At 45.2% G+C, this 25,847-nt stretch overlaps 1 protein-coding gene across 2 annotated transcripts in view; it reads right to left on the reverse strand.

Moving 5' to 3' along the window:
• slc4a1ap (solute carrier family 4 member 1 adaptor protein) overlaps positions 1–25,847 on the reverse strand; it is a 203,912-nt gene that overhangs the window by 15,864 nt on the left and 162,201 nt on the right. For both annotated transcript variants that reach the window (XM_068027773.1, XM_068027774.1), the window contains 2 exons: positions 3,747–3,860; positions 1,090–1,160 (listed from right to left, as the gene is read on the reverse strand). In XM_068027773.1, the coding sequence (XP_067883874.1) occupies positions 1,090–1,160; positions 3,747–3,860 (185 nt within the window). The remainder of the gene's footprint in view (positions 1–1,089; positions 1,161–3,746; positions 3,861–25,847) is intronic.

Raw genomic sequence — 25,847 nt, forward strand, 5'->3', positions numbered from 1 at the left:
CAGAGGAGATTTACTAGAATGTTGCCTGGTATGGAGGGAAGGTCTTACGAGGAAAGGCTGAGGGACCTGAGGTTGTTTTCGTTGGAGAGAAGGAGGAGGAGAGGTGACTTAATAGAGACATACAAGATAATCAGAGGGTTAGATAGGGTGGATAGTGAGAGTCTTTTTCCTCGGATGGTGATGGCAAACACGAGGGGACATAGCTTTAAGTTGAGGGGTGATAGATATAGGACAGATGTCAGAGGTAGTTTCTTTACTCAGAGAGTAGTAGGGGCGTGGAACGCCCTGCCTGCAGCAGTAGTAGATTCGCCAACTTTAAGGGCATTTAAGTGGTCATTGGATAGACATATGGATGAAAATGGAATAGTGTAGGTCAGATGGTTTCACAGGTCGGTGTAACATCGAGGGCCGAAGGGCCTGTACTGCGCTGTAATGTTCTAATTCTAAAAATATTACTAGCCTGAACTGGAAGGGAACCATGTGGCACATTGTTACCATTTGGAGGTATTTACAAATAGCTGGGGCTCTGCTCCTGACTGCTGCAGTTTCTCCAGACACAAATAAACCCCAATTGAAGTGCACAATGAGAGAAAGTGTGAGGGAGTAGAAAAAAATAAAACACAAGGACTCCGTGCCCAAGTTTCAGTATGAAAACATGAATAGAATGAGTGGGAGAGTGAATGACCAGATGGAATGAGAAATGGATAGGCAAGGAGAAATATACTTTGGAGTGTGCAAGAGGGTGTAAGAGAGCAAAAAAAAAAGCACTTAGCTTCCATTGTGTGAACAGCCTCTGGACATGTGAATGTATTCTGGGAGGGATTGTTCTGGGGGCAGTGAAAAAGGAAGATCCGTTCGTGCTTTCTCCATGCTGGCAAAGCTTAGACTGTGAACTCAACATGTGGGGAAAACTGACGTGAAGCAAACCTGCCAAACTCTGCGACAACATGTCATGTCTCCAGAGTGCAGCGTCACTCTGACATGCCTAAAATATTAATTCTAAAATGTATTTTCTTTGCATGATAAGTATACAAACTGTCTGGCAACACTTGTACCCTGCAGAAATGGCAGTAACTATAAATTACTTACTTTCTTTGGACCATACATTTTCTTCTTCACAACTTTTCCATTATTTTTCTCATCCTTAGGTTCTGCCATGGCTTTAAAGTAAACAAAAGAATATTTACTTAAAATTGAAGATATTGGATGGGATTTTACCCGTGGCGGACAGGAGCCGGCCACCGACTGAAAAGGCGGTGGCGAACCCACTTCCGCCTCACCTGGGGATCTGACCCGTATTTTGCAGGTCCCCAGGCTTTAATTGCTCTGAGGCGGGACTTCTATCTGCTTGAGGCAGGAAGTCCTGCCTAATAGAGCTGCCGGCCAATCAGCGGGCCAGCAGCTCTTAGTCCCAGCAGCGCCACCGGAGCGGTGGCCACTGCTGGGACAACAGCCCAGTGTGAAGAAAAGACGTCTGGGAGCCTGGAACCAAGTTAAGTTTTGGTTGCCTCGCTGGGAGTAATGGCCAGGCCCCGGCGAGGCAAGGGTGGTCGAGTGGGGTGGGGGGAAAAGAGGGGTGTTTTGCGGGTGGTTGGGGTAGCGGGGGCGGCCCTCCATTGGGCTGATCATGAGGGCTCCCCCACCGGCCAGTCAATAACCCCTTGCTTTTGTCAGCCACGAGTAAAATCCCCGTGGAGGTGGGCGAAGGCACTTAAGTGGTCGTTAAGTTGATTGGCGTGGGGCAAGAAGGACGTTTGTCGCCGCTGCCGCCCTGCGTAAAGTAGCGGCAGAGGCGGGAGCAGGTCGGAAAGGGCGCCAGCAGCCTCCCGCTCTATTTTACTCCACTCCCGCCCCCCCCATCACCTTCCCACTCTTTGGAAGGGGTGTAAAATTCAGCCTATTGTTTTAATTGAAAAAAAAATCTACTGCTTTGTCGATAGTTCTCAACATGTACACAATATCAATGGTATTTTGGTTCAGCCTATCCTCATGATCAGACATGGTCCACTCAAGTGGCTGAATCCTTTGGTAACTGCATAGCATTGTGAAGAAGATGGAAATGACTGATTTTACAAGCCCATGTTTTCTTCGCAAATAGATTACCTTGTGAAGGACTAGAGGGCAGAACATTCACAGGTTGGAATTGTAATGTTAGTAATGGACGTGCTAGTGTGTTAAACAGATCAACCACTCCTTTAAAATAGCAGATAAGGGGATATCAAACACATTAACTTTTCCTTTTACTAATATTATACAGTGCGATTTCAATCCCAATGTCTCTTGTAATGAAAAATGAGACAAACATCTCATCTGATGCTACTGAGGTGTCACCCTAGTTCCCAAAGGACCAGAGACCCCATTGTACACTCTGTAAATGAAGTACTAGTTAGGACTAATTTGATAATCTCAGAAAGACCACAGCATACAGGATATATGAAATGAAACAAGACTCTAGCCATGAGCAACCATCTGTATTCTGGCCCATTTCCCCATCTTCAATACTTCAGAATTATACTTATACTCCTCCCCATACCTCAGTTTTCCTGTCTCCTCTGGACACCAACTCTGCTGTAGGATACCTGGTATTTTATTGCTCATGCATGAGTTTGGACAATGTCAGCAAGTTCTTCAACCGAGGCAGGGCATCACATTTGAGTTTGATTCTCTCCTCACCCAAAACCCCTCCATGTGCACAGGATAGTAGTGAACAATTAAGAATGGGAACTCTTTCTGATTTTCCTCCCCACAGCAAGGAGGGCTGAGTTTAATCATAGGACTCTAGCTGGAAACTAGCTAACACGGTATAGAAGAAGAATGGATCCTGGAGCCATTCAGCATTTCTGCATTTCTTAGGCCCACCTCTGCTAAAGGCCAATGGTGAGCCATCATTTTATACTGCTTTTTTATCCTGTGATAATTTTCTCTCCTTGCCTCCAGTCCCTAAAGCATGAACTGGGGATACGCTACCAGTAGTACTGGGTGCCTTCCATTACCTCACCCACATGACCATTTTTGATAGGGGAGTATCTCTGGAGAGCATTTATGGCTTATTTAAGTATGGAGGACATCACAGCTGATGATCCTATCTTCACCAGAAGTCCATGTCACAGTTTCAGGAGAAGGGTGCTAGATAGCAATCAGGCTGATTTTCCCCACCCCTAATTGCAGTTCTCGAGAACAGTTGTAGCAACCAACTAACTACTTGTCTGAGATCAGCTAACTCAGTGGGAACTAGTGATCAATCTGGAAACCTCCTTCACCAGATAAACTGCGGGTTACCACTCGGGAGAGTTCCCATCCATTTACTCTCAACATATAAAACTGAAAATGTGATTTTGGCAAACTTGCTCCAGCCTGATGGACCCTTGACTTTATGTAGCCCTCCTCAATCGCCAAACAGCCTTCCTGACTTTGACCACATTGACAGCTGACAGGCTGTGGGTGGGAGTGGGAGTGGGTGGAGGGAGGAGACGTGGTTCTAGAATTCTACGCCGGTCAGGCACTTGATAGGTTAAAGCAGGCATATCACCATACTGGATAACTGCAGACATGGTGTAAGTCAGGTGCAGCACACATTGGCATCATTGTGTTGTATACATTTTACTTTGATCCCACCAAACCTTTACCTCAAACTATTGTCGGAATGACAGAACATTGCCCCCCCTCAATTAATTTTATTAATTGGCCAGCAATTTTTATTTTAATAAATACTAAGCTATGAGGCGATGTGTTTGAATCGGCGATACCTGGGGTTGAGTCTTTAGACAGAGAGTTGGTACAATCCTGCTGGTCTTCCAGTGAAGGAGCTGCGTCATCCTTACCTCCTTCTTGATTGGGGCACTGAGCCGAAAGAGCGGTTTCTATTCAAGAGAATGAAGCAAAACGTATTAGCACATTTTGTGTCAGATGGTTAAATGATTAGGCTTATTCAGTTGTCGTTTGCTCACTGAAACTGCAGGTAATTCCACAAGAGAAAGTCGTTTCAAGTGAATTGCAAAATCAATGTCTGGATTGCCTGGCGTGAAATTATATGCAATCACCAGCAATACAACAGCACTCAGAAGATTCATTCCTGGACAACACGTTGGCTTATTTAGGTGGAAAATGAGGTAGGTTTGGATAAAGTACTTCCATAGAGCAGAGAGGATGCTTGGTGGTTGGGGTTGGGAGGGGTTGCCCAGGTTTGTGTTAAGAGACCCAATAAGGGCAGCACAGCGGCGCAGTGGCTAGCACTGCAGCCTCACAGCTCCAGCGACCCGGGTTTGGTTCTGGGTACTGCCTGTGCGGAGTTTCCCAGTGACCGCGTGGGTTTCCTCCGGGTGCTCCGGTTTCCTCCCACATGCCAAAGACATGCGGGTTGATAGGTAAACTGACCATGGTAAAAAATTGCCCCCAGTGTAGGTAGGTGGTAAGAGAATTGACGGAAAGTGGGGATGTGAGAAGGAAAATGGGATTAGTATAAATGGGTGGTTGATGGTCAGCGCGGACTCGTTAGGCCGAAGGGCCTGTTTCGGTGCTGTATCTCTATAACAACTCAGATCAGAAACACTGTTGTTGGTGAGGAAATAACTCTATTAAATCAAATAGCAGAATTGTTAAGTGAAGCAAGGGGATCCAATACCAAAGGATCAAGTTAAACATTTGCAAGTTGAGCAAACAGAACATCTTCATCTTGCAGGTTTATAGGCTTTTGGAATAAGTTACCAATGAGGACCAACAAAGTAGACAGTATGAGTGGGTTCAAACAGCAATGTGATGCATTTAAAAAAAAAAATTGTTCATGGGATATGAGCATCGCTGGCTAGGCCAACATTTATTGTCCATCCCTAAATGCCCTTGAAAAGGTGGTGGTAAACTGCCACCCTCTGGAGAGATATGATGAGAAATGGGCAAGCTATTTGAATCCAAGGAACACTGCCTATTACTAAAAATTCTTATGAGTATTTAAGCAACTGATTATTACAAATGTACGTTCCAGGTAAAAACATGCTCTAAGATGTTTAATAGTTATTTATTAATTAAATAAGTTGGATTCACTTCAACAGCATAGGAAACATGGAGACACAGTGCCCCTTTCAGCTGTAATTTATTTTTCTTTATTGCAGCTTGGTAACTGAAATGGATCAATGTTTTGACAAAACTATATATTTTTTTAATAAACAGAAAAATTTCCAGTGGCTGGAACCCAGTGCTCCTAACAGTGCTTTCTATTAACCTCAGCAGGCCAGTAAAGGAGTACAGTCTTTTTAATTCAGAGAAGTTGCTGAACTGGAGAACTTACTGAGACCTCAGGTAGATTAAATGGAGTCATTGTAACACCCTACTCTGAATATGTTGTGTAAACTGACCAGGCACCCCTCTACAAAGCCAGCCTTAGGTATGAAAGTATTAGGTTTACTGTCTGTACCTGAAAAGGGGGCATGGAGTGAATATTATTGCCAGAAGGAAGAAGGGTTAAGTTAAGTGGCACTTTATGCATCACACAGGCCTCTTCCATCCTCTTCACCTAACCTTATGAGCCTAATTTTCTATTCCTTTCTCCCTCGCGTGTTTAGCATCCCCTTAAATGCATCAATTATTCACCTCAACTTTTCCCTGTGGTAGTGAATTCTACACTCGAACCATTCTCTGGATAACGAAGTTTTTTCTGAATTCCCTACTGGATTTATTAGTGACTATCTTTTATTTATGGCCCCTAATTTTGGTCTCCCCCACTAGTAATGTAAAAATACAACTGAATAAGTACTTGAAAAGGAAAAATATACAAGAACATGGGAAAAGGGCAAGGAAGTGGGATTGTAGTACACAGCTGTGGTTGAACAGTTAGTACAGGAGCCTCCTTCAGTGCTGTAATTTCTGACTGTTTGATCAAGATAACTGCAACTATCTCCTCAAACTCCTCTGCCAGAAGTTACAAAATAAGAATTGGTCTTCCACCCTAGCACGAGCGCGTAAATCCAGTCTCAATTAATGGAAGACTTTCTTTTCTGCTGGCTGTAAGGTCCTTCAGAGAGTTTGAGTAGGCTACACACAAATCTTTGTGGTAATAAGACTATAAAAAATACCCCACACTAACAGTAAACTTACAATCTCACTCCCAGAGATCTCAAGGATGACTGATGCTGGAAGCAAATAAATGTCAGACTGGAGCAATGGGGTGTACTTTACTGTGGCTGGGGTTGAGGTACATTGCTGGGGCATAGTAGGAAGCTATACACTGCCTTTAGCTGACCTAGGGAGTGTTTGTTACTGACACTATCATCCAACATCCCTCATCTTGGTGACTCCAATAAAATGTCAAACTTCAGTTAAAATAACAATATTTTAATATCGTGTCCTGCAAACTCAAATTGTTTCATTGGTGGGGACAATGCCTGGTGTTTACTGAGTTATCACTCTTTCTGCACTTTTCAATCCTCCATTGCAGATTTAATCTACAAACTGCTAGTATGAAAGATAAGGTGGAGTTACCACAGAGAATAATGCTTCGTTCTTACTCAGGAAGCAGCAGAAGCAAACAGGGGAAGACTGACAGGACTTGTTAACGTTTATAGTTTTCAAGCCCTCACCCAACTAATTTCAGATTTTATTTTGACAACACTGTCAACTTCTCAATTTTCTCTGAGAAGGGTGCAAGAATGAAACATGGCTATCTTTTTTTAAAATTCATTCATGGGACGTGGGCATCGCTGGCTAGGCCATTTACTGCCCATCCATAATTGCCCTTGATGTGGTGGTGAGCTGCCTTCTTGATCCGCTGCAGTCCATGTGGGGTAGGTACACCCACAGAGCTGTTAGGAAGGGAGTTACAGGATTTTGACCCGGTGACAGTGAAGGAACGGCAATATAGTTCCAAATCAGGATGGTGTGTGGTTTGGAGGGGAACTTGCAGGTGGCGGTGTTCCCATGCAACTGCTGCCCTTGTCCTTCTAGGTGGTAGAGGTCGCGGGTTTGGAAGGTGCTGTCGAAGGAGCCTTGGTGCGTTGCTGCAGTGCATCTTGTAGATGGTACACACTGCTGCCACTGTGTGCCAGTGGTGGAGGGAGTGAATGTTCAAGGTGGTGGATGGGGTGCCAATCAAATGGGCTGCTTTCTCCTGGATGGTGCCGAGTGTCCTGCGTTTTGTTGGAACTGCACCCATCCAGGCAAGTAAGGAGTATTCCATCACCTAATTTGTGTCTTGTAGATGGTAGACTGGGGAGTCAGGAGTTACTTGCCACAGAATTCCCAGCCTCTTACCTGCAATGGAGACTCCTAGAAGAGACTGGAGGTCGATTTAAATCAGAGTGCAATGGCCTTTGCGATGATGTCTACTGCCATGGAAAGTGTGACCACCTGCATAAAGCATCAGAGGTGGCATTCAAATGAGTGCATGCTTGTCCTAACCAATGGCTTGCACACTCAGAATGCCATTTTAAACAGGGTTGATGAAAAACCAAAACAGAAAATTCTGGAAAAAGAGGAGGGGGCATTGCAATATTAGTTAAGGAGTCAGTTACTGCAGTAAGGAGAGATGATATCTTGGAGGGGGCATCAAATGAAGCTTTATGGGTAGAGTTTAGGAATAAAAAAGGGACAGCCACATTGCTAGGTGTTTATTATAGACCCCCAGTTAGTCAGCGGGAAATTGAGGAGCAAATATGTGCACAATTTGCAGAGGTGTGTACAAATACTAGGGTAATTATATCAGGTGATTTCAACTTTCCCAACATTAATTGGGATAGTCATCATGTTAAGGGCTTAGATGGAGTGGAGTTCTTAAAATGTATACAGGAGAACTTTTTAGCTCAATATGTAGAGGATCCAACAAGGGAGGGTGCAGTGCTGGACCTAATTCTGGGGAATGAAGCCGGACAGGTGGTTGATGTGTTGGTGGGGGCGCATTTTGGTGATAGCGACCACAACATGGTACAATTTAAGCTTGTTATGGAGAAAGAAATAGACAAGTTGCAAAAAAAGGTTTTGGATTGGGGGAGAGCAAATTTTAGTAAAATTAGTCAGGATCTGGCCAAGGTAGACTGGAAAGAGTTACTTGTCGGGAAATCTACAGAAGAGCAGTAGGGGGCATTCAAAAAGGAAATGAGGAGGGTACAGGCCCAACATGTTCCTCTAGGATAATAGGTAGGAGCAACAAGCCAAGGATGACCAGAAAGATTCAGGGTACGATGAGAAGGAAAAGAGAGGCTTTCAGCAAATACAAGGAGAGCTAATCAATGGAAGCATTAGTGGAATACAGGAAGTGTAGGATGGAGCTTAAGAAAGCAATTAGGACAGCAAAGAGGGGATATGAGAAAGCTCTGGCTGGTAAAAGTAGGGAAAATCCCAAGATATTCTATAAGTATATCAATGGGAAGAGGATAACCAGGGAAAGAGTAGGACCCATTAGGGACCAAGGGGGAAATTTGTGGATGGAGCCAGATGACATTGGTAGGGTGTTGAATGAATACTTCACATCTGTCTTCACCCAAGAGAAAGAGGATGTGGATATGGAACTTAGGGAGAGAGACTGTGAGGTTCTTGAGCAAATTGTCATAGGGAGTGACAAGGTATTGGAGGTTTTGGAAGGCTTAAAAGTGGACAAATCTCCAGGTCCGGACGATATGTGTCCCAGGATGCTGTGGGAGGTGAGGGTGGAGATTGCAGGGGCTCTGACCCTAATTTTTAATTCCTCTCTGGCCACAGGGGAGGTGCCAGAGGACTGGAGAACAGCTAATGTGGTCCCACTATTTAAGAAAGGTTGTAGAGATAAGCCAGGGAACTACAGACCAGTGAGTCTCACATCAGTCATGGAGAAACTATTGGAGAAAATTCTGAAGCAGAGAATCTATCTCCACTTGGAGAGGCAAAATTTGATTAGGAATAGTCAGCATGGCTTTGTCAGAGGGAGGTCATGCCGAACAAATTTGATTGAATTTTTTGAGCATGTGACAGGTGTGTAGATGATAGTAGTGCAGTTGATGTAGTTTACATGGATTTCAGCAAAGCATTTGACATGGTCCCACATGGGAGACTTATCAAGAAAGCAAATGCACATGGGATACAGAGTAACTTGATAAGGTGGATTCAAAATTGGCTTAGCTGTAGGAGACAGCGAGTGACGACAGACGGCTGTTTAGTGACTGGAAACCAGTGTCCAGTGGCATACCACAGGGATCTGTGCTGGGTCCCCTATTGTTTGTCATTTATATAAACGACATAGATGACTATGTGGGGATAGGATCAGTAAGTTGCGGATGACACAAAGATTGGTCGAGTGGTTAACAGTGAGGTGGAGTGTCTTAGGTTACAGGAAGATATAGACGGGATGGTCAAATGGGCAGAAAAGTGGCAGATGGAATTTAATGCTGAAAAGTGTGAGGTGATACACTTTGGAAGGAGTAATGTGACATGGAAGTATTCAATGAATGGCCTGACACTGGGAAGTTCCGAGGAACAAAGGGACCTTGGCGTGTTTGTCCATAGATCTCTGAAGGCAGAAGGGCAGGTTAATAGGGTGGTGAAAAAGGCATATGGGACACTTGCCTTTATCAATCGAGGCATAGATTACAGAAGCAGGGAGGTCATGTCGGAGTTGTACAGACCTTTGGTAGGGCCACAGCTGGAGTACTGTGTGCAATTCTGGTCGCCACATTATAGGAAGGATGTGATTGCATTGGAGGGGGTGCAGAGGCGATTCACCAGGATGTTGCCTGGGATGGAACATTTAAGCTATGAAGAGAGGTTGGATAGGGTTGGGTTGTTTTCACTGGAGCAGAGAAGACTGAGGGGTGACCTGATCGAGGTGTACAAGATTATGAGGGGCATGGACAGGGTGGATAGGCAGCAGCTGTTCCCCTTAATTGAAGGGACAGTTACGAGGGGTCACAAGTTTAGGGTGAGGGGCGGGAGGTTTAAGGGGGACTTGAGGAAGAACTTTTTTACCCAGAGGGTGGTGACGGTCTGGAATGCCCTGTCTGGGAGGGTGGTAGATTCAGGTTGCCTCACATCCTTTAAAAAGTACCTGGATGAGCATTTGGCACGTCATAACATTCAAAGCTATGGGCCAAGTGCTGGCAAATGGGATTAGGTGGACAGGTCAGGTGTTCTAATGCATCGGTGCAGACTTGATGGGCCGAAGGTCCTCTTCTGCACTGTATTATTCTGTGATTTGTGGCGAGAGAAACAGAGTTAATGTTTCAGGTCATTTTCATTTTGATGCAAAACCCGCTTTGGCCGTCAGTGCCTCACATGTGCAGCAAAGTGATCTCTAGCTCATTGCTGACAGAAAGTATGGGTGGGCCATGAGCTAAGATGGAGAAAGGGGACATGAAAGTGGGGCCTCTGCTCAAAGTGTTTCCACTCCACCCCTCTTGTCCCCCCTCAGTCAGAGGTCAATTTGCTGCCTCCTATACCAATGGCCAAGCCTGCCCCTTCACAGCTGCAGGTGGGGGCAGTCTTTGGCAGGGCCCTCATGGGCTCCAAAAACCAGAGGGTGTCAGCCAAGAGCATCTCAGCAGTTGGAGCAGGGATCTGAGCGGCCTGTGTCTACCTCTCCTGAAGCCACAGGAGTTGCAAATTGTAGCAGCAGAAAAAAAATAAGAAATTGTAGCTGCACAATGGAATATAAATCAGTGTTTAGCTCAACTTTATATTGCTACGTCTCAGCTTTAATTTTCAGCTTCATTATTTTTCTGGACCATTTTTCCATGTTGTCCATTTTTGCCTGTTGCCTGGCAAGTGGCCTTTTTCACTTATGGATGATAAGACAAGAGTTAAATATGAGCAAAAGGTGTTTGTGACAGGGATTCTTCGTTCTTGGTAGGATGGCTTTCTGTTGGGGGATGAGGGAAGGAAACTGGGGTCAGAATTTGGCTGCCAGACGGGTTCACTCCTCTTGCCTGACTGAAGAGAGCCAGAATTAGGCTATTTTGGGCATTCCATGAAGCTATGCGTGCCACTGCTGGTACCCTTGCCACATCAGGTCCCTCCTCTTCCTCTTTTGAAGAGGCAGTGTGCTCAGCAACTTCTTCCTCCTGGAGCTATATGCCTCAGTGCTGTGCTATGTTGTGCAAGGCACAGCACACCACTATCATTCTGGATATCCGGGCTGGTGTATACTGAAGGGTACCGCCAGATTTGTCCAGGCAACTGAAGTGCATCATCAGTATCATGGCTGCTTGCTCAATCACACCTTTCGTGGTCAGGTGGTTTCAATTGTATCTCTCCCGGGCATCCTTGTCTGGGCTCCTACAGGAGTTATCAGCCATATCTCCAGTGGGTAGCCCTCGTCTCCAAGGAGCCAGCTGCTAACTCTGCTTCGGGATGTGAAGAGCGCAGGGAGGCATTACTGATGCAGGACTGGTGCATCACAGCAGCTCCCTTGGATCATGCATAATGATCTTTCTGCTATGCAGATGAACTGCACATTGATGCAGTGGAAGTCCTTGCGGTTAACCAACACTCCAGGGTGATCTGGGGCACCTTGATTGCCACATGTGCAGTTGATGGCTTCCTGAATCTGTGGGAAGCCAGCCAGAGCCGCAAAGCCAAGCACCAGCTCATTCTGACTAGCCTCATCAGTTGCTTACCCTGGCAAACATGGCACCAGTCAGCTGCGAGATGTATTTGTGGGTCGCAGATTGCGAGATTCTGCAAATAACTCCTGCAGGTCCCTGGAAGGAGCCAGAGGTGAAGAAATTAAGGGTGGCGGTGACTTTACAGCCACTGCAATGTGTACCTACCTGGTTCACTTGGCAGGAGGCCTTTTTCCATGAGCCCGCAAAGGTCAGCGACCAGCTGATGTGATTCCCTGAGCCTCCTGGGGCACTGGTGCTCAGACATGCCCAGAAAGCTGATCCTCTGCCTGTAAACCCTCTGTTAGGGTTATTGCCTATTGAAAACTGTACCTCTGTGCTCATCCTCTCTCTCCAGTGCAGCGGTGGGTGGGTGAGCAGAAGGCTGCTCTCGCTCCTGCTTTTAGTGCTATTGCTGCTCATCTTGTTCCTCATTTGAGTTCTGAGGTAAAACCACATGACCAGCATCGATGATGCACTGATGTTTGACAGATGGGAAGCGTAGATCAGACACACAAAAGTCCAAGGTAGCAGAAATGACCACCAAAGTATCGGCAATGATCTCCAAAGTAGTGAAAGCACACACTCAGAACAAGTCTTGCGAGAAAAAGCCTTTCACTTGGACAACGAAGCAGGTCCGACTACTTAAAGGACTTTTTTGCCTGTCATTTGCTCACTCCCTCAAATCTCAATATCCTCTTGCCTTGATTTCACTGGCAAGCTGCATCAAACATGGGAAACCTGTGCACGCATAGTTAAAGTTCAAATCCTAAGTTAAAGTGGCTCTTAATAAGCACTTTACATATTATAATTGCCAACCTGCCTTTTCCAGAGGTTTCCCGCGCGCAGCTAAATGTGCTAAAGTTAAAGCTGGAGGTTGGCGGATTGCTGTCGACTTCCTGAAGTGCCTTCAATTTCAGCCCTTTTAGCAGCCGCCCACTTTCTCAGGTTAAAAGTCCCCCTCATATATTACTTTTGAAATACGGTCACTGTTATGTATGCAAATGCAGCAGCTAATTGCACAGAGCAACACCTCAGAAATGGCAAATGTATGAATAAACCTAGGCTGTATTTAGAAGCATTATTTGAGGGGAAAATGTTGGCCGGGGTACCAGGGAAAATAACTGTTCTTTGAATAATGCAATGGGATCTTTCATGTCTATGTTCTGACATTTGACAGAAGAATCCTTAATTTCGCATCTTATCTGAAAGCTGGCACCTTAGTAATGCAGCATTCCCTCAGTACTGCACTGAAGTGCTAGCCTAGAATAGATAGCCAGGTTTGTTAAGGATTAAACCAGAGGTGAAAAGTGCTCCACATAAGCCAAGATTATTACACAGTTTATTGCCAATGATAATTTAACCAACTTACCGAGACGCTGATTTTCCAACTAAGATTTGTACAAACCATGTTTAGAAAGAAAAGGAAGAACGTGCAGGGTTCCAGGGAAAAGGTGGGGGAATGGCACTAAGTGAATTGCTCATTCAGAGAGCCGGTGCAGACAAGACAGGCCAAATGGCCTCCTTCTGCGCAGTAACAATTCTGTGATCTGTCTTCATAATGTAACGCTCTAAGCCCCAGCATTATTCTGGCGATCTGCACTACACCCCCTCCTAGGCTAACAGGTCCTTAAACTAATAAGTTCCAGAAATGGGCATCATGTCAAAAGAAAAAGATCGATTAACTATGTGGATGGCATCCTTTAGTAGGGCTTCCACCAAAGACTGTAGCCCGTCTTCTCTTTTAGAGGCTGACTCATTTTTCTGCTTTTCACTTCCTATATTCACAGAACTTTTATTTCTACTATTAGTAGATTTTTAAAAAAGGTACCTCAATCTAGTCAATCACTCATGCTGCAAATAAAATCTAGATTGAAACTTCTGTTTCTGCACAATTTAAGACCTTAAAGAGAGGTTATGTGCCAATGATGGTCAATGTGCTGGACCTACAATATTGAGTAGAATGGAAACATGAATAATTGAGAAAAAGCTTACACTTAAATTTAAAATTACACCACTAGGGATCTTAGACTTTGCACTGATCACTTTGCATTGATAATAAACAGTACATTGGAATTCTACTTGGAACATGCAAGTGCTGATCCGGTCAACCACATTTTCTCAAAATAATTAATGGAAGCTTTCTGGGTTGCGAAGAAATGCTGTGCTCCTTATGAGTGGAACACATTTTAACACTGTAGTCAGGGTTCAATTCCCATGGAACATAACTGCCCTTTACCAGAACATAGCAGCAGAACCATAGAGAGTATAGACAGGAAGAGGCCATTCAGCCCATTGCAGCCACACCTGTTCTCTTTTGAATTTTATAAATCTCTTTTACAAACTCTGAATTTTTCTGTATTTTTTCTCCCTTTTTGTTAAGGCCTCATAATTTAGATCTGCATATCTAAATCAGACAATGAGATATGCACAAGAGGGCCAAGTCAAGTTGGTAAAAGGCTATGGTTTCACAATCTACTTTTAATTTCTGCACCCAAAGACATTCTATCAAGATCATTTCAGTGGTATACTTGAATCAGGAATTGAAATGCCTGTAAATCTCTGTAATTAAAACTAATAGTTATCTGTGGCCAGTCAGTGGTGTGTCATGCAGGCCCCCACCTGCCAAGAATGAGATGTCTTAATTTCGCCACATGGACATTAAATTTCAAATTGTTGCTGGGAAGAAGAGAAGGCCTGTGACAATGGGTTGCCAGGCCCTTGGCTGGAAAGACATTTTTGCATATTAACAGACCGTGCTTGAAAGGACAAGACAATCCACAAAGCCAGAAGTTGTTATACCAGTCGGTCACATGAGTACCCTGTTGGCCAACTTGGGGAGTTTTAAATTGTAGAGACAGTGTTTGAACTGGCAGAAAGCTGTGTTGCTCCTGGATTAAAAAGACCTCTCCTGGCTGTCTCGACACAGCCTCTCCTGTCGGCTCCCATCTCTTTCTCACAGAACTCCAAAACCCACCAAAGACACATGAACCCCAAGAGAGAAAAGTCTCCCACAGTGAACAAGGTTTAAGAAGAATACTGGGCCCCAACGAAAAGCAACACCAACCTACAATCAAGGATTCTACAGTGAGCTCGAAGACCCGTAACAAAAATTCTTCTGATGTTGCCTCAAACCTTTCCACTTTATTTCTTCTGCTCTTTTCTGTCTCTATTTGCATGTGTATATCGCGTATGCATCCGCAGGTGTCAAACAAATTAGAGTTTAAGTTTAATAAATTTCACTTTTCTTCTTTAAACCTGAGAAAGGCTGTTGTGCTGGTTTCTTTGCCTGGTAATTGGAAAGCAGTGAACAAGGATTCACAAAGGGGGAGCTAAAAACACGGTGTATTTAAAATTAAACCCTGTTACAGTAAGACCAGGTGAAGGCTGAAAGGGAACCCTAGACCTCTTTCTCATCTGGTCGTAACAGGTGGATTTTAACAGAGGTCTTAGAACAGAGGGAGGTGAAGAGGTAGAGGCATTTAGAGAAGGAGTGCCAGAGCATCGATGTAGATGGCTGAGGCAATGACCACCAATGGTGGGGAAAGGAAGGGGGGTGGGTGGAGAAATACAAGAGAATGAGTAATGCACAGTTCTTGTGGGATTGTAGGACTAGAGAAAGTGACAGAGATAGGGAGGGCAAGTTCATGAAGGGATAAAAATGTTAGATAAGGCCTTGGAGGTCTGGGAGCCAATGTAGATCAAAAAGGACAAGAGTATTGAATGAAAGGAACTTGGTGTGGGATGGAACATAAGCTGCAGAGTTTTGGATAAGCGAAAATGTGGAGGGTGAGAGGCCGGCCATGAGAACATCGGACTAGTTGCATCTGATGGTCGCAAAGGCATGAATGAGGGTTTCTGCAGTAGAAGGGCTGAGGTAGGAGCAGATAGAGGTGATGCTATGCAGGTGTAAGTAGGTGGTCTTTATGATGAAGAGAATATGGGACTGGAATCTGAGTTCAGGGTCAAATAGAATGCTAAAGTCACAGACCGTCTGGTCCAGCCTGAGACATTGGATGGAATCGGTGGTAGGGGACAGAGTTTGTGGCCAGTACTGAAGATGATGCCTTTTATCTTAACAGTTTTAACTAGAGAAACTTGTGTTGCATCCAAGACTGGATGCCAACAAGCAGGGTGGCAAAATAGAGGCAATGATTGATGATGGAGAAGTTGAGCTGGCTGCCATCAGCATATATGTAGACGTGGACACCAGCAGTCCCACCGAGCTGGACAATGGAGGACGACGATTTGGGTGAATATCTCTATGGTTCAGAGAGATTGGGACAGAAGCAGAAGGAAAGAAAACCAACTTTACAGTTAGACAATGCCATTTGTGACTTTGATTAAGGCCATTTCATTTGCTTAAATAATGATGTTAACTTCTGGTAAAATACAACAAATACAAAGCTGTAACTTATCAGCTTGCCTCAGTTATTAGCACCCTCGCCTCTCATTCAGAAACTCCACTCCAAGCCTTGCACACACTGACACTTCTGTCAATACGACCAGTGTGCTGCACTACTGGGCTGCCAACTTTTGGATGTGGCATTAAACTGAGGACTCACTTGATTGCTCAGGTGAATATAAAAGTTCACATGTCAGTATTTGAAGAAGAGTTAGACATTCTCTCTGCGCTCTGGCTAATATTATGCCCTCAATCAACACCGCCAAAAACATTGACTATTTGTGGAACATTGCAGTGAGGGAATTGGCGACTGCCTATTTTACGGCAATGACTACATTTCAAAAGTAAGTTATTTGATGTACAATGTTTCAGGATGTCTGGAGGATGTGAAAGGTGCTATATCCATACTTTATATGTGTGTGCGTGTGTGTGGGTGTGTGCGTGTTTGCGGGTGTGTGCGTGTTTGCGTGTATGCCCGCGTGCGCGCAAGTTCTTGCTTCTTGCTTAGCAAACAAAAGTTGAAATGTAAACTCTCAGAAATTTTTTTGAACATTTCTAAAGTATTGCCCCAACTTTTTCTTCCCTTTCCTCATCTCTGTGGCACAAGTTTCTTGTTTGAGAAAATTTTTCTAACCGTTCTGAATTTTCTCCTCTTCCTTTCTGAAGGCAGTCACTCTCTGATACATCATGCAAGTGGTCATCACCCATCTAGGAGCCTCAACAATAAGGCTCTCAACTACAGCGGAGTGCATCATCTCAAAGCCTGATCTTGTTCTCCCCTGACATCCACCCACTCGCTTTCACAGGTGTCACAGAGAGCTATAAGGACTGGGATGTGCAGGTGCCAAATTCAGCAGTGTCTGGGCTATCTAGAGCACCATGGCTGCTGCCCTGGTGGAATCAGCTCATTCAGCACAGACTGGAGATTGAACTGGGGAGGTTCCTGATTCAGAAACTGTACATTGCTACAACTGCTTCCACCTATTCTACAGGCTGTTAGGCGCTTCAGGGGCATTGCTCCCATTTTCCCACTCTTTGCAAGAGTGTCTGATCTCTGCTCCATAGCACTATGCTCAACTTTCAACACATTTAAGGCTCAATATGCAAACTAAACATAATCAATATGTAAATTCAATTCAAACAGCCTTATACAGGGATAGAAATACAAATCCAACCAATGCAATGGGCTATCAGCGCTACATAAAACACCTATGCAGTCATCCAAACAGTAAGTTCAAGATGTAATTGTTCCCTTTGTATGTTTCTTGTTTGCAATGCTGGCATGAAATGTCCCGATTAGTTTGAAGTCAGGTACTTCCTACATTGTTTAATCAATGCTGTCATTAGGTATATTTATCACCACAAATTGCTCTCACCACGAGTGACAGATCTGTAACCACTTCAGCTATTTTCATATAGCTCGAACTGATCTCTTCAGACACATAACGAATTTGGAATAGAAGGCAAGAATTTACATTTATATAAAATGCTTAATCACACCCTTAGGACATCCCAAAATGCTTAACAGTCAATGAGTTACTTTTGAAGTTTAGTCACTGTTGTTATGGGGCAGTTAATTTGCACACAATTTAATCCAACTCTCAGCAAATGAGATGAATGGCCAGTTTTATGATGGTGTCGGTCTGGGAAGAATGTTGGCCAGGACACCGGGAGGAGTCCTCGAGTGGTAAAGGATCAATTTTTAAAAAAATATTAGTTCCTCGGATGTGGGCGTCGCTGGCTAGGCCACCATTTACTGCCCATCCTTAACTGCCCTTGAGAAGGTGGTGGTGGCCGCCTTCTTGAACCGCTTCCGTTCCTGTGGGGTAGGTACACCCATAGTGCTGTTAGGAAGGGAGCTCCAGGATTTTGACCCAGTGATAGTGAAGGAATGGCGAGGTGATGCATTTTGGGAGAACCAACAAGGCAAGGGACTATACAATGGATGGTCGGACCCTAGGAAGTACAAAGGGTCAGAAGGACCCTGGTCTACTTGCCCTTAGATCACTGAAGGCAGCAGCACAGGTAGATAAGGTGGTTAGGAAGGTATATGGGATACTTGCCTTTATTAGCCGAGGCACAGAATATAAGAGCAGGGAGGTTATGATGGAGCTGTATAAAATGCTAGTTAGGCCACAGCTGGAGTACTGTGTACAGGTCTGGGCACCACACTATAGGAAGGATGTGATTGCACTGGAGAGGGTGCAGAGGAGATTGACCAGGATGTTGCGTGGGCTGGAGCATTTCAGCTATGAAGAGACACTGAAAAGGCTAGGGTTGTTTTCCTTAGAGCAGAGAAGGCTGAGGGCAGATTTGAATGAAGTATACAAAATTATGAGGGGCATTGATAGGTTAGATAGGAAGAACCTTTTTCCCTTAGCGGAAGGGTCAATAACCAGGGGGCATAGATTTAAGTTAAGGTGCAGGAGGTTTAGAGTGGATTTGAGGAAAAAAAATTTCACCCAGAAGGTGGTTGGAATCTGGAACGCACTGCCTGAAGAGGTGGTAGAGGCAGGAACCCTCACAATATTTAAGATTTAGATGAACACTTGAAATGCCATAGCATACAAGGCTATGGGCCAGGTGCTGGAAAATGGGATTAGAATAGTTAGGTGCTTGATGGCCAGCACAGACACGATGGGCCAAAGGGCCTGTTTCTGTGCTGTATAACTCTATGACTCTAGTTCCAAGTCAGGATGGTGTGTGGCTTGCAGGGGAACTTGCAGGTGGTGGTGTTAGCAGACATCTGCTGCCCTTGCCCTTCTAGGTGGTAGAGGTTGCAGGTTTAGAAGGTGCTGCAGTGCACCTTGTAGATGGTACACACTGCTGCCACTGTGCATCGGTGGTGGATGGAGTGAAGGTTGTGGATGGGCTGTCAATCCAGCAGGTTGTTTTCTGCTGGATGGTGTCGAGCTTCTTGAGTGCTGTTGGAGTTGCACCCATCCAGGGAAGGGGAGAGTATTCCATCACACTCCTAACTTGTGCCTTGTAGATGGTGGACAGGCTTTGGGGAGTCAGGAGGTGAGTTATTCGCCGCAGGATTCCTAGCCTCTGACCTGCTCTTGTAGCTATGGTATTTATATGGCTACTCCAGTTCGGTTTCTGGTCTATGGTAATCCGCCCAGGATATTGATAGTGGGGGATTCAGCAATTGTAATGCCATTGAATGTCAAGGGGAGATGGTTAGATTTTCTCTTGCTGGAGATGGCCATTGCCTGGCAATGCAGAAGTACATTGCTGAGCATTTTCCCTCCAAAGTTTTAGTGGCCACTGTAGGTAACGCTCACTGGGTCATTATTTATGTTTTACTGGAATGTACCAGTTTAATTTAATGATATAACAGAACGTGACAATCAATGTACCAAACTAATGTCCACACTAAGTTGTATGGGCCAAAGGAACTGCTAGAATAGCAAAACTTCTAAATATTAGAGATTGGGAATCCATATCCTAAAACTTCACTGCATAGGGATTGTTCTCCTAGATCAGAGAAGGTTAAGGGGAGATTTAATATAGGTGTTCAGTACGAAGATGGGATTTGACAGAGTAAATGGAGAGAAACCGTTTCCACTTGCAGGATGATCGGTAATCCCACAACCAATGGATCAGATCAAAGCTCTGCATTCCTGCCACATCCAGTCATGAATGGTGGTGAACAATTAAACAACTAAGAGGAGGAGACTCTACAAATATCCCCATCTTCAACAATGGGGGAGCCCAGCACATCAGTGCAAAAGAAAAGGCTTAAGTGTCGAGTAGATGATCCATCTCTGTCTCCTCCTGAAGTCCCCAGCATCTCAGATGCCTGTCTTCAGCCAATTTGATTCACTCCACGTAATACGGCGGAAGGCACTAAATATTGCAAAGGTTATGGATCCTGACAACATTTCAGCAATAGTACTGAAGACTTGTGCTCCAGAACTAGCTGCGCCCCTAGCTAAGCTGTTCCAGTACAGCTACAATACTGGCAACTACCAGACAACTTGGAAAATTGCCCAGGTAAGTCCTGTCCACAAAAAGCAGGACAAGTCCAATCTGGTCAATTATTGCCCAGTCTACTCTCGATCATCAGCAAAGTGATGGAAGGTGTTGTCGACAGTGCTATCAGGCGCCATCTAAACAACAACAACCTGCTCATTGATGTTTAGTTTGGGTTCCGCCAGGGCACTCAACTCCTGACCTCATTACAGCCTTGATCCAAAAATGGAAAAAAGGCGAATCTCAAGAGATGAGGTGAGAGTGATTGCCCTTGATATCAAGGGAGCATTTGACCAAGTATGGCATCAAGGAGCCCTAGCAAAACTGGAGTCAATGGGAATCAGAGGGAAAACTCTCCACTGGTTGGAATCATACCGAGCACAAAGAATGATGGTTGTGGTTGTTGGAGGTCAATCATCTCAGTCCCAGAACATTGCTACAGGAGTTCCTCAGGGCCAACCATCTTCAGCTGCTTCATCAATGACCTTTCCTCCATCATAGAGTCAGAAGTGGGGATTTCAGCACCATTCGTAACGCCTCAGATACTGAAGCAGTCCACGTCCAAATGTAGCAAAACCTGGACAACATTCAGGCTTGGGCTGATAAGTGGCAAGTAACATTCGTGCCACACAATGATGATCTCCAATAAGAGAGAATCTAACCATCTCCCCTTGACATTCAACTGCATTACCATCGCTGAATCACCCACTATCAACATCCTTGGGGGTTACTATCGACCAGAAACAGATCTGGAGCAGCCAGATAACTACTATAGCTACAAGAGGAGGTCAGATGCTGGGAATTTTGCAGTGAGTAATTCACCTCCTGACTCCCCAGTGTCTGTACACCATCTACAAGTCATAAGGCAGGAGTGTGATGGAACACTCTCCAATTGCCTCGATGAGTGCAGCTCCAACAACACTCAAGAAGCTTGACAACATCCAACAGAAAGCAGCCCACTTGTTTGTCACCCCATTCACTACCTTAAACATTCACTCCCTCCACCGCCGAAGCACACTGGCAGCAATGTGTACCATCTACAAGATGCACTGCAGCAACTCACCAAGGTTCCTTCGACAGCACCTTCCAAACCTGCGACCTCTTCCACCTAGAAGGACAAGGGCAGCACATGCATGGGAACAGCACCACCTGCAAGTTCTCCTCCGAGCCACACACCATCCTGACTTGGAAATATATCGCCCTTCCTTCACCATTGCTGAATCAAAATGCTGGAACTTCCTCCCTAACAGCACTTTGGGTGTACCTGCACCAGATGGACTTGCAGTGGTTCAAGAAGGCAGCTCACCAACACCTCCTGAATGTCAATTAGGGACAGGCACCAAATGGGAGCTGGTGGCGTAGTGGTAATGTCACTGGACTGGTAAACAACAGGTCCAGGCTAATGCCCTGGGGACAAGGGTTCAAATCCCACCACAGCAGCTGGTGAAATTTAAATTCAGTTGATTAACAACAAAAAAAATCTGGAATTGAAAACTCTTCTCAGTAATGGTACCATGAAACTATCGATTGTTGTAAAAACCCAACTGGTTCACTAATGTCCTTTAGGGAAGGAAATCTGCCGTCCTTACCTGGTCTGGCCTATATGCGACTCTAGGTTCACAGCAATATGGCTGACTCTTAACTTCCCTCTGAAATTGCCTAGCAAGTTGTCAAGGGCAATTAGGGATGGGCAACAAATGCTGGCCTGGCCAATGCTGCCCACATCCCACGAAAACGAATAAAAAAAATTATATACTTCAAAAAAAAGATATCTGCAGGGCTATGAAGAAAGAACGTGCGAGTGGGACTAATTGGATAGCTCTCTCAGAGAGATAGGACTGACCCAATAGGCCGAGTTGCCTCCTTCTGTGCTGTATGATTCTTGGAGTTGTGCCCTTTCGGCATCCCATCGCATTTTTAGAACTTGTGACAATGGCGGTGGGTCATCTGGTCTCTCATCCACTTCACAATGCAGGCACTTGCAAGACAGTTTTAAGTCAGAAAAATGAGAATTTAAATAATTCAGAAAGGATTTATGTGATTTTTCTCTGCTGGTTATTTTTCACAGGCTGCAGTGATCAAACAGTAATTAAGTTCTGTGCTTCCCAACACTGGTTATGGGCGTACTGGAACTTCAGTCAACGTTCAGTTCGTGAACCAATTTGGAAAGAGAGTTTCATTTCACCCCTTATCTCAAATGAAACATCTCACATTGTTATCTCTTTTTCAATTATATGAAATATATATGTACAAATGCAGTCAACTACTGTGCCCTCCTGAGGTTCAACACTGATGAGAAGCAAAAATATTACCGGACTTCCACTTGAAAGTGCATCAAATCACTAAAATGCTCAGAAGTGTCAATGCCAGGCTGAGGGATACTAAGGGTGTTGATGTTTTGAGGATTTGCTCAGTACAGGAGTAAGAGCGAGTAGCCAGCCCGAAAGGGAAAACATAACCTCAGTCTGAACTTGTTGGACAGGAGTTACCAGACTGAATTGAGGGGGGATGCAGCAGAGGAATTGCCAGACTGTGTTTAGGGAGGTGAGGGAGAGGAGTGCCAGAGTGAATTGGGCGGGTGAGGTAGAGGAGTGTCAGACTGAACCACTTTAGAGAAGTGGTTGCACCCAAAGTGCAGGCAGATAGATGGGTGACCGCTAGGAGGGGCAGGCAGTCAGTGCAGGAATCTCCTGTGGCTCTCCCCCTCTCTAACAAGTATACCGTTTTGGATACTGTTGGGGGGGATGGCCTATCAGGGGAAAACAACAGCAGCAGCCAGAGCAGTGGCACCACGGCTGGCTCTGTTGTTAAGCAGGGAGGGGCAAAGTGCAGAGGAGCAATAGTTATAGGGGACTCTATTGTCAGGGGCACAGATAGGCGCTTCTGTGGACGTGAAAGAGTCTCCAGGATGGTATGTTGCCTCCCTGGTGCCAGGGTCAAGGATGTCTCTGAACGGACAGGGGGCATTCTGAAGGGGGAGGGTGAACAGCCAGAGGTTGTGGTACACATCGGTACGAACGACATAGGCAGGAAGAGTGACGAGGTCCTGCGGGGGAGTTCAGGGAGTTAGGTAGAAAGTAAAAAGACAGGACCTCTAGGGTTGTAATCTCGGGATTACTCCCTGTGCCACGTGCCAGTGAGGCTAGAAATAGGAAGATAGTGCAGCTAAACACGGAGCTGAACAGCTGCTGTAGAAGGGAGGGTTTCAGATATCTGGGACCTGTACAAGAAGGACGGGTTGCATCTAAACTGGAGGGGCACAAATATCCTGGCTGCGAGGTTTGCTAGCGTCACTCAGGAGGGTTTAAACTAGTGTGGCAGGGGGGTGGGAACCAGAGCAGTAGGACAGCAGGAGAAATAACTGAGGGGGAACTAGTAAATAAGGCCAGTAAGACTAAGAGGAAGAGCAGGCAGGGAGATGTTGCGGAGCACAGCGGGACTGGTGGTCTGAAGTGCATTTGTTTCAATGCGAGAAGTATAACAGGTAAGGCAGATGAACCTAGAACTTGGATTAGTACTTGGAACTATGATATTGTTGCTATAACAGAGACTTGGTTGAGGGAAGGACGGGATTGGCAGCTAAATGTTCCGGGATTTAGAAGCTTCAGGTGGGATAGAGGGGCATGTAAAAGGAGTGGAGAGTTGCATTACTGGTTAAGAAGAATATCACAGCTGTATTGCGGGAGGACACCTCGGAGGGGTCATGCAGCGAGGCAATATGGGTGGAGCTCAGGAATAGGAAAGGGTGAAGTTGGGGGTTTACTACAGGCCTCCCAACAGCCAGCGGGAGGGAAAGGAGCAGATATGTAGACAGATTTTGGAAAGATGTAAATGCAACAGGGTTGTAGTGCTGGGTGATTTTAACTTCCCCTATATTGACTGGGACTCACATAGTGCTAGGGGCTTGGATGGGGCAGAATTTGTAAGGAGCATTCAGGAGAGCTTCTTGAAACAATATGTAGATAGTCCAACTTAGGAAGGGGCCGTACTGGACCTTGGTATTGGGGAATGAACCCGGTCAGGTGGTCGAAGTTTCAGTAGGGGAGCATTTCAGGAACAGTGACCATAGGGCAGCACAGTGGCGCAGTGGTTAGCACCGCAGCCTCACAGCTCCAGCAACCCGGGTTCAATTCTGGGTACTGCCTGTGTGGAGTTTGCAAGTTCTCCCTGTGTCTGCGTGGGTTTCCTCCGGGTGCTCCGGTTTCCTCCCACATGCCAAAGACTTGCAGGTTGATAGGTAAATTGGCCATTATAAATTGCCCCTAGTATAGGTAGGTGGTAGGGGAATATAGGGACAGGTGGGGATGTGGTAGGAATATGGAATTAGTGTAGGATTAGTATAAATGGATGGTTGATGGTCGGCACAGACTCGGTGGGCCGAAGGGCCTGTTTCAGTGCTGTATCTCTCAACTAAACGAAACTAAACTACAATTTCTTAAGTTTTTAGGTACTTGTGGATAAGGATAAGAGTAGTCCTCAGGTGAAGGTGCTAAATTGGGGGAAGGCTAATTATAACAATATTAGGCAGGAACTGAAGAATTTAGATTGGGGGCGGCTGTTTGAGGGTAAATCAACATCTGACATGTGGGAGTCTTTCAAACGTCAGTTGATTAGAATCCAGGACCGGCATGTTCCTGTGAGGAAGAAGGATAAGTTTCGGGAACCTTGAATAACCTTATGAGCCTAGTCAAAAATAAAAAGGAAGCATTCATAAGGGCGAGAAGGCTGGGAACAGACGAAGCCCTTGAGGAATATAAAGAAAGTAGGAAGGAACTTAAGCAAGGAGTCAGGAGGGCTAAAAGGGGTCATGAAAAGTCATTGGCAAACAGGATTAAGGAAAATCCCAAGGCTTTTTATACGTATATAAAGAGCAAGTGGGTAACTAGGGAAAGGGTTGGACAGAGGAGGGAATCTATGTGTGGAGCCAGAGGAAATGGGCGAGGTACTAAATGAGTACTTTGCATCAGTATTCACCAAAGAGAAGGACTTGGTGGATGATAAGTCTAGGGAAGGGAGTGTAGATAGTCTGGGTCATGTCGTTATCAAAAAGGAGGTGGTGTTGGGCGTCTTGCAAAGCATGAAGGTAGATAAGTCCCCCGGGCCTGATGGGATCTACCCCAGAATACTGAGGGAGGCAAGGGAAGAAATTGCTGGGGCCTTGACAGAAATCTTTGTATCCTCATTGGCTACAGGTGAGGTCCCAGAGGACTGGAGAATAGCCAATATTGTTCCTTTGTTTAAGAAGGGTAGCAAGGATAATCCAGGAAATTATAGGCCGGTGAGCTTTACGTCAGTGGTAGGGAAATTATTAGAGAGGATTCTTCGGGACAGGATTTACTCCCATTTGGAAACAAATGAACATATTAGCAAGAGGCAGCATGGTTTTGTGAAGGGGAGGTCGTGTCTCACTAATTTGATTGAGTTTTTTGAGGAAGTGACGAAGATGATTGATGAAGGAAGGGCAGTGGATGTTATCTATATGGACTTCAGTGAAGCCTTTGGCAAGGTCCCTCATGGCAGACTGGTACAAAAGGTGAAGTCACATGGGATCAGAGGTGAGCTGGCAAGATGGATACTGAACTGGCTCTGTCATAGAAGACAGAGGGTAGCAGTGGAATAGTGCTTTTCTGAATGGAGGGCTGTGACTAGTGGTGTTCTGCAGGGATCAGTGCTGGGACCTTTGCTGTTTGTAGTATATATAAATGATTTGGATGAAAATATAGCTGGTCTGATTAGTAAGTTTGCGGACGACACAAAGATTGGTGGAGTTGCGGATAGTGATGGGGATTGTCAGAGGATACAGCAGGATATAGATCAGTTGGAGACTTGGGCGGAGAAATGGCAGATGGAGTTTAATCTGGACAAATGTGAGGTGATGCATTTTGGAAGATCTAATACAGGTGGGAAGTATA

This window comes from Heterodontus francisci, chromosome 3, assembly GCF_036365525.1.
Source record: "Heterodontus francisci isolate sHetFra1 chromosome 3, sHetFra1.hap1, whole genome shotgun sequence".
Taxonomy (NCBI): domain Eukaryota; kingdom Metazoa; phylum Chordata; class Chondrichthyes; order Heterodontiformes; family Heterodontidae; genus Heterodontus; species Heterodontus francisci.